The sequence below is a fragment of the Piliocolobus tephrosceles genome, chromosome 21 (genome assembly GCF_002776525.5).
Source record: "Piliocolobus tephrosceles isolate RC106 chromosome 21, ASM277652v3, whole genome shotgun sequence".
Lineage (NCBI taxonomy): Eukaryota > Metazoa > Chordata > Mammalia > Primates > Cercopithecidae > Piliocolobus > Piliocolobus tephrosceles.
Genome location: NC_045454.1, coordinates 52414081 through 52422757, shown reverse-complemented (window position 1 = coordinate 52422757; position 8677 = coordinate 52414081). Strand labels below are relative to the sequence as shown.

The 8677-nt window shown below is 64.2% G+C and overlaps 1 protein-coding gene across 1 annotated transcript; it reads left to right on the top strand.

Annotated features, from left to right (window-relative positions):
- Positions 1 to 6: 6 nt before the first annotated feature.
- CDC34 (cell division cycle 34) lies at positions 7 to 8444 on the top strand. The gene is made up of 5 exons (XM_026457267.1): positions 7 to 277; positions 3391 to 3477; positions 3584 to 3681; positions 4424 to 4558; positions 7663 to 8444. Exons 1-5 carry the CDS (start codon positions 101 to 103, stop codon positions 7874 to 7876), a joined length of 711 nt encoding a protein of 236 aa, XP_026313052.1. The 5' UTR covers positions 7 to 100; the 3' UTR covers positions 7877 to 8444.
- Positions 8445 to 8677: the final 233 nt, after the last annotated feature.

Sequence of the window (8677 nt, the reverse complement as noted above, 5' to 3'; positions counted from 1 at the left end):
CGGCTCCCCCCCGGACGGCGCGCGGCCCGGCCCGTCTCGCGAGCTCGCGGTGGTCGCGCGGCCCCGCGCGGCGCCGACCCCGGGCCCCTCCGCCGCCGCCATGGCCCGGCCGCTAGTGCCCAGCTCGCAGAAGGCGCTGCTGCTGGAGCTCAAGGGGCTGCAGGAAGAGCCGGTCGAGGGCTTCCGCGTGACCCTGGTGGACGAGGGCGACCTGTACAACTGGGAGGTGGCCATCTTCGGGCCCCCCAACACCTACTACGAGGGCGGGTACTTCAAGGTGAGCGCGGCGACCCCCGCCCGGGTCCCTGAGCCCTGCCCCGCGGTCCTAGCGCTGTTCCCGGACGGGCCGCGCAGCCTCCTGGCTTGGGCTCGCTTCCCTTCTATGGCCAGGTCCACCCACCCAGGTGGGCCCGGCCCCCTCCTCGGACGGTCTCGGGGACCTTCAGCCTCTGCTGCGGTCCCCGAAAATCCTCAGTTCTCTTGAAGGCACCGTCCGGTCCCCGGGTAGTCTCCTGGCCCCCAGAGGGGTGGCCCGGGGCCCTCCCGCTATCATCTGCGCGTGGGGCTCTTGCCCACCTCTTCCTTGGGGGGGCTCGACCCCGGCTGCCTCCCCCTCCGCCCCTGCGAGAAAGAGGGAGCGGAGCCCAGGCCGCCCCGGCCTTTCAGCTGCCCTCCCCGGAGGAGACAAAGAGGCCCCCCCAGACCCCGCAGCTGCTATTGTTGGGGAGCTGGGCCTGTGAGCGGGGGGAGCGAGGCCAGCCTGGGGGTGGCTGGCGCGGCCACTCGCTCAGGCTCCAACAAAGGCCCGGATGAGCCTTGGCAGCCGGGACCTGCCTGGAAAGCGGCCACCCTTGCCGATAGCAGCCGGCCAGGCGCCCTGGGCTCCATCCCCGGATTTATGTAACCTGCGCCCTCGGGAAGGCTGAGGCAGGGGCGTCCCTCCCACCTGCTCCCTGCAGCTCTCACCGGGCCCCCGGCTCCGGCCCGCGTCCGGGACCCCGACCTCAGAAGCTCCGGGCTGGTTCATCCCAGCTGGCCTTGGCCTTTCTCAGATTCCACTGAACAGGTGGCTTCCTGTGACCCAAACCCCGAGTTCTGGGCCATTCCTTCCGCCCTCTGGCGGTTTAATTCCAAGCAGTTTCTTGATGTTTTTGTTGCTGTTGGGAGGAGGGAGACTGTTTCTGTCCAGTGTGGAAAGGACTGGGGCCAAAGCCTGGCCAGTTTTCTTGATCTCACGATCCACACGTGACCTTTGTCTCCTTGTGGAATTCAAGGACCTCCTCCTTGGGGTCAGAGGGACAAAGTGAGGGGCCCTGTGTGAGAGGTGGGGAACGTGCACCCTGTCCAGGAATCCCCCCTCCCGCCGTCACTGCCTGCCAAGAGCCTGGGCACAGCTGGGCCTGCTCTGCCCCGGCCAGCTGCGGGCATGGGGCCGAGGAACCGATGCCTCTCAGATGGTGTGTGTCTGCTCTCCGGGCTAATTAATGTCTGAACCGCGCTGGCTCAGCGGCTGTGAGGGCAGCAGCCTGGTGTGCTGGGGGTGATTCGCGAGCTGAGGTTCTGGGTTACAGCGGAGGGTGGGACGTCTTTGGGTTCTGCATCTGGAATCCTGCATCCCCACACAGGGAACAGAGTTTGGGCCTTGAGGTTGCTACCTGGTTTTAGCAGCCCCCTCCCCCAGCCCCTTTTGTCTGCTTGGGGGAGCAGCTGGCTATGAGCAGGGGCGGCCCCACGTCGAGGCCAGGCCTGTGAGGCAGCTGCTGTTCTAGAAGGAAGGGATGCGGGTTTCTGGCTGCTGCCCACCAGACCGGTTGCCAGGGATTGTGGGCAGAGCCTCCTGGACCAGCATTAGGGGATAATCCGGTTTTCCAGATTTCCTGGGGAGGGGGCTTCTAGACATCTGCCGCAGGGTCAGTCTTCAGAAGCCAGCGTTGAGACACGGGGGGGTGCTGCCACCCACCAGGGCTCTCCCTTCCCCGTGTGCCTGGGAGGGCGTTGGGGGAGCGTGGAAATACAGGAGCTGCTGAGTGCCCAGGGCCACCGCTGCTGCCCAGCCACTGCCTGCAGCCGCTGTTCCTTCAGGAGCCAGAGTGAGCCCTGGGGCAGGGGCCAGCAGAGAGAGCCTTCCCCAGTGGACTTGCCGTGTGCTTTTGGCAGGGGCTTTCCTTCTCGGAGCCTGGGTTTGCTCTGGGTAAAAGACGTTTTTGGAGGTGCTGAAAATAAGAGGCTCGTTGGGACTTGGCGGGGTTCAGTGCAGGTGAGGCCACCTGGAAACCCAGCACCAGGCTTGGGGGGCCCGAAGTCTTGGGGAACTGCTGGGCAGTTCTGAGCCTGAAGTTCCAGCCTTGCTCTGTGGCTGCGGCCAAGTCCCTTACCTCATGGGGCCCCAGTGAGTTCCCTGTCAAACGGGACACCCCCCAAGAGCCCCTGAGAGCCCTCCCTGTCCAGGAGGGACCTCGCCAACAGTTGCTCTTTGGGGGTGCTGCCCTCAGCCTCTTGGAGTGCTGAGTGCCACCAGGACCCCTGACCCAGACACCCCCGTGCCTGGCACTGGGGCCCAGCAAGGAAACAGTGAGGCTTCCTTGTTTACCTGCTGGGGCCCAGGAGGGCCGTGGGTGGCATCACGCCCCAGGCCGCAGGCCAGACAGCTCTGTCACCCGGCACGTGGCTGCAGTCCTTCCTCTGTGGCCGTCCTTGCCAGTAGGCCTGGACCCCCGGGGCCTGAGTGGCCACAGGGGGCGATGCTGACAGGGAAGTCCTGCCAGGCTTCTGTGACCTGTGGGTCTGCCTGCCTGACCCCCCAAGACCGGACACCTGAGGGCAGACGGCCATGCTGACTCATCCCCTCCCGTGGCCCGGGCCCCGGCAGGTGTCAGTGTTTGCTGACTGAGCAGTCCTCTGTGCAAACCCTCCCCACACCCTGGCTGCCAAGGCCCTGGAGGGGCAGCCTGGTCTTGGGCCTCAGCTCCATCCGAGGGGAGCCTGGAGTCCCTGCCAGTCCGTTCTGTCGGCTGGTGGGTGCCCCTGGCCCGGGTTCCATGTGCCTGACCTGGGCTGCCACAGGCCTGGAGCCACTCGGGCAGCCAGTGCCTACGTTCCCCAGCGGCTGTGCTGGGCTGGGCCGCGGCCACCTGGACTGTGTAGGAGCTGGAATCAGCTCAGGTGACTCGGAAAAGGCTTGAGGCAGCCTGCTGGGGACTTGACCCCAGGCCCATGAGAATCCCTGCCTTGGCTGGGATAGGGCGTCCCTCACACACACTCTCAGGCACACGGCCCGAGCCTTACCCCCAGCACACCAGCACTGGGAGTGGGATGGCCTCAGGCACCCTGTGAGCCGGGGCAGGGCCTGGGGCTGGGCCGGGCTGAGCCACCCGCCTTCTGCCCCTGCAGGCGCGCCTCAAGTTCCCCATCGACTACCCGTACTCTCCACCGGCCTTTCGGTTCCTCACCAAGATGTGGCACCCTAACATCTATGAGGTGAGTGCGGCCCCCACGGGCCTCACGTACTCATGGTCCGGGACCCGCGGCTCTGGGAGCCAGTGCTGACCTCTGACCTGTTCTGACCTGTCCTTTACTTGTGCAGACGGGGGACGTGTGCATCTCCATCCTCCACCCACCCGTGGACGACCCCCAGAGCGGGGAGCTGCCCTCAGAGAGGTGGAACCCCACCCAGAACGTCAGGTAGGCCGGGCTCCCTCCTGTGTCCACCCAGAACATCAGGTAGGCTGGGCTCCCTCCTGTGTCCACCCAGACCATCAGGCTGGCCCCACCCCCATGTCCACCCAGACCATCAGGCTGGCCCCACCCCCATGTCCACCCAGAACATGAGGTAGGCTGGGCTCCCCCATGGGCCATGGCGCCGAGGCCTGGTTTGGGACCTGCCAGCTGGCGATCCTGGGCCTCCCTGTACCTGCACGGTGGGTGCTTTCATGGGGCCTGCAGCACTGTGGTGTCTGTGCGGGCTCCCACCAAGGCCCCAGGCCAGCCCCACTCTCTGGAACCACTTAGATACGTCCCACCCGCCTCAGTGCTGGGGTCTTCTCCTTCCCCAGCTGTGTCTGGGTTGGTCACCACGTGCGACCTGTGCCACCCAGGCGTCGTCCCAGGTACAGGCACTGGCCCATGTTGCTCGTGTGTTCTGGAGTGCAGCCCAGGCAGGACATGGGGGCGTGAGAGCAGCCCGAGGTCTGACAGAGGGGGTCTGCACCTTTCTGCCCTCCCTGGTCTTGGCGTGGGAGGGAAGAGGCTGATGCAGGTCCAGCCCCTGCTGTTCTGGGGGCCTGAGACACAAGCAGAGGCCGTGAGGCCAGGTGAAAGTCACCTGCTGGGTGGGTCCAGGTTTCCCTGTGACCCTGAGGGCCGGAGAAGAGCTGGAAAGCTGGGGTGCCCCGGGCCACCCCACTCCAACCCACTCTCCCTGCAGGACCATCCTCCTGAGTGTGATCTCCCTCCTCAACGAGCCCAATACCTTCTCGCCCGCCAACGTGGACGCCTCCGTGATGTACAGGAAGTGGAAAGAGAGCAAGGGGAAGGATCGGGAGTACACAGACATCATTCGGTGAGCGCGGGTTGGGGTGTCACGGGAGGGGAGACTCAGATCCGGCCTGCACCCCGGCCCTGATCCCACGGCCGCCCAGCCCCACCGTCCTGGTGAGGGTGGCAGAGCTTCCTGGTGCCCGTTTACAGGGTGCCAGTCACAGATGGAGGCTGGGCCTAGTGGCGGAGGGTCCAGCCAGGTTCAAACCCAGCCTCTTGCCCCTTTTCCTCTTTTTTTTTTTGAGACAGAGTTTTACTCGGTTGCCCCGGCTGGAGTGCAGTGGCGCAATCTCGGCTCACTGCAGCCTCCACTTCCCGGGTTCAAGCAATTCTCCTGCTTCGTTCTCCGGAGTAGCTGAGATTACAGGTGCACTCCACCACGCCCGGCTAATTTTTGTAATTTTTAGTAGACGTGGGATTTCACCATCTTAGCCAGGCTGGTCTCAAACTCCTGACCTCAGGTGATCTCCCCGCCTCAGCCTCCCAAGATGCTGGGATGACAGGCGTGAGCCCCTGCCCCAGCCTAGTGGTTAATGTTTTCATAGATTTTTCCAGACTTTTCAGTTTAACATATGTCCATGTTTTAATGAGGAAATGGGGTTGTGCTGTGCGTGCCCAGTGACTTAGTCAGGGGTCTTGGCCTTACTTGTGTCGGGCGTACGTCCCTGCAGGCTCTTGGCCTGGCGAGCTCTGGGGACGGCTGTGCAGCTGCCTCCTGGCGCCTTCTGTACCTGCCGTCCGCTTCACCTGCGTGGCTGTGTGTGGTGACCCACGGCCCTCCCTCTCCTCCCGTTGCCCTCGTGCCCCAGAGCTGACCCCCGCAGCCTATTCTCTGGGTGCCTGTGCTCGCGTGAACGTGAAACGGGCGCGTCTGCATAAGTAGGCGAGGCTTTCTTGATGGGTTGACACTTAACGGTTCTTGCTCCTCCTGTTACGTAGAGGCCTTTCTTGTTTGCTTGTTTTTCTCAGGGTGAAATTGCACAGATTTCCTCACAGAGGCCTCACCTGTTTTTGTTTTTGTTTTGTATAAGCAGAATCTTTAAAACGACCTTTAAAATATTGCACACATAAGCCACGTGTCTTCCTCACCCCAGGACCGACGAGCATCCAGGGCACCTTCCGTCCTGCATTCGCTGGCAGCTGGTGTCGTGGGGTCGTCCCGGGGCAGCGTCCTGGTGCTGGGGGGTCGGCTCAGAGTAGCCATGGTGGGCGGGTCCCGTGCGGCCTCCTGGGAAGTGCCCTGCAAGCCCCTGCTGGCCCCTGGAGGTCACGGGGGAGCTGGCCCTGGCCGTCCCTCTGTGCAGATGTCCTCAGTGGCCCTGGCCTGGCCATCTCACCTGGCCCATGTGGCTGGCTCCTTGGCCCATTTCTTCCTGGCCACCTCCCTGAGGCTCCTCCCCCTGAGATCCCAGCACAGAAATAAAAGCCACACTATTTTTATCCCTCAAAACTCCCTGCGGGCCAACTCACGTGCCCATGTGGACTGCCCGTGCTCGCTGCTTTCTGCCTGTTTTAAATCTGTGTGTGTGTGGGCCTTGTGGCAGCCCGAGTCCCACTGAGCTGTACCAGGCGGGCTGCCGTGGAGCCCGGCCAGGTCAGGGATGGTCCTTGGTGAATAGCACCGCCAGACGCTCCCCCAGCTCGTGGTTCATGCTGGCGGTGTACCAGCTGCACCTCCACGGCACAGGTCAGGTCACACCCTGGCCCTCCCCTGCATCTCCCCACGGCCGCCACCCGTGCAGTGCCATCCTCAGGGCACCCGTCACCCGCCCAGCCCGTCAGAGAGCCTGGGAAGCAAAGCATGGAATCTGCCAGGTCCCATCGCCCAGGGACGTCCCAGAGGCCAGACGTCTGCCGTTTGTGCCTTGTGCATCCCCATAGAAGCACTGGGCTTGTGGGCTGGGCTTGAGGGTGTCTGTCCGTTCCGGACCTGCACACCCCGGTAGCAGCCAGGCCCAGAGCCGTGCCTGATCCGTGACGGGCTCAAGGGCCGGGTTGGAGTCCTGAGGCTGCAGCCTTGTTCCTGTTGTCTGTCAAATGGGGTTAGCATGCAGCCCGGCCCTGCTGTGCCAGCCCTGGACGCCCCCGGAAGCCCCTTTGCTGCCAGTCCTGGGGGGACGTCCTGGAGGCGGAGCTGGGGGCAGGCCCCTCGTAGGGCCTGGTGTACACGGTGCTGCCCTCCAGAAAGTCTGAGCTAACGTAGCCTCCCTTCCTGCCAGGAGCCGGGATGGCCAGGCCCCCTGGGTTTAGAATCCTGGCAGGGCCACGGAGAGGCTCAGGTCCTTTCTGCATTTCTCGTCTCACCTGTGCTGGTTTCTGGCTCCAGGGATGGTCCTGCCTCCTGTCCGTGGCCCTCCCAGCTGCTTCCTTTGCTCCTGCACTCAGAAAGCCTTGTGCCCCGAGTGGGGCTGCCCGGGCACTCCCTGTTGCCCGATACTGTTCCTGCACCCCGGAAAGCCTTGTGCCCCTGAGTGGGGCTGCCCGGACGCTGCCTGTTGCCCGGCATCGTTATTTTCTCCTAGCTCTGCTGGGCGCCTGTGAGGTGTGCTTCAGGGTGGGGCGGGTGGGTGTGACTGTGATGCGCCCGTCCGGCCTCCCCCCTGCACCTCCTGCCCGTCCCTAGCCCCTCCGGTGTCATTTCTCCCCTCTGGACCTCCTCACGCACAGGGCTGTTTCGTAAGGGGTCGCCGCAGCCGTATTTTTTTTTTTTTTTTTTTTGAGACGGAGTCTCGCTCTATCGCCCAGGCTGGAGGGCAGTGGCCGGATCTCAGCTCACTGCGAGCTCCACCTCCCGGGTTCCCGCCATTCTCCTGCCTCAGCCTCCCGAGTAGCTGGGACTACAGGTGCCGCCACCTCGCCCGGCTAGTTTTTTTGTATTTTTTAGTAGAGACGGGGTTTCACCGTGTTAGCCAGGATGGTCTCGATCTCCTGACCTCGTGATCCGCCCGTCTCGGCCTCCCAAAGTGCTGGGATTATAGGCTTGAGCCATCGCGCCCGGCCAACCGCAGCCGTTTTAAGAGAAATTTGAGCGCTGGGATGAGCGTCGGACCCGGGGGAGGGGAGGGGACAGAGCAGGGGCTGGGTCCAGGCACAGAGGTGGTGCCCTCACCCGCCCTGTCCCCCCAGGAAGCAGGTCCTGGGGACCAAGGTGGACGCGGAGCGTGACGGCGTGAAGGTGCCCACCACGCTGGCCGAGTACTGCGTGAAGACCAAGGCGCCTGCGCCCGATGAGGGCTCGGACCTCTTCTACGACGACTACTACGAGGACGGCGAGGGCGGCGAGGAGGCCGACAGCTGCTTCGGGGACGACGAGGACGACTCGGGCACGGAGGAGTCGTGACCCCGCAGAATAAACGCGCAGAGTTTACCTCACTAGGGCCGGACCCGTGGCTCCTTCGACGACAGACTACCTCACGGAGGTTTTGTGCTGGTCCCCGTCTCCTCTGGTTGTTTCGTTCTGGGCTCTTTTTCTCCTTTCCCGTATTTGTTCTGGGTTTTCATGTGCTTCAGAGAAGAGGGGCTGCCCCACGGCCGCTCGCGTCACTCGAGCGAGCTCAGTGGACCGCTCGCGTCCACTCGGGGCTCAGTGGACGGCCAGGGTGGGAGAGTCCCGCGCACCTCTGCTCTCGGGACGGGAGCTGAGCTCCGACTTCTGCTGGGGCCCCCTAGCTTCCGGACTGGCCGTACCCCGGAGGAGCCACGGGGGCGCTGCTGGGAACGTGGGTGGGGGGCCGTGCCTGCCACTGCCAGCCTGGGAGACCCAGGTGTGGGTCCGAGGGGCCCGGGCCCGCCTGTCAACTCCAGGGCCTGGAGCCACGTCCCAGCACCAGTGGACGGATTCACCGTGGCCGACTCTTCTCTCTGCTTTGGTTTGTTTGAAATCTAAATAAAACTACTTTATGAGAGGCCAGAGAAGCTCTGCTTGGGCGGGAGAGGCAGCCTCCAGGTCCATGAGTGACTGCACACGGCCAGCCCCACTGAGACCCTGGCTTCACCAGGCGTGGATCTCGGAGGCCTGTCCTGGGAGGCACGGGGAGCAGCCGGGTCCCGCGGTCTGTACGCTCCCGTGACTTGGGTCCAACAGGCCTGGGCAGCGTCCCCCAGCCTGCGGGACAGGGGCAGCCAGAAAGCCCCCCAAGTT

What these genes read in the sequence shown, in the direction of transcription:
- CDC34 (XM_026457267.1), top strand. Translation starts at nt 101, where the DNA reads ATGGCCCGGCCGCTAGTGCCCAGCTCGCAGAAGGCGCTGCTGCTGGAG. An exon ending in GGCACCCTAACATCTATGAG is followed by an intron (nt 3,478 to 3,583) that starts GTGAGTGCGGCC and finishes TTACTTGTGCAG; the next exon opens with ACGGGGGACGTGTGCATCTC. An exon ending in GAGTACACAGACATCATTCG is followed by an intron (nt 4,559 to 7,662) that starts GTGAGCGCGGGT and finishes CTGTCCCCCCAG; the next exon opens with GAAGCAGGTCCTGGGGACCA.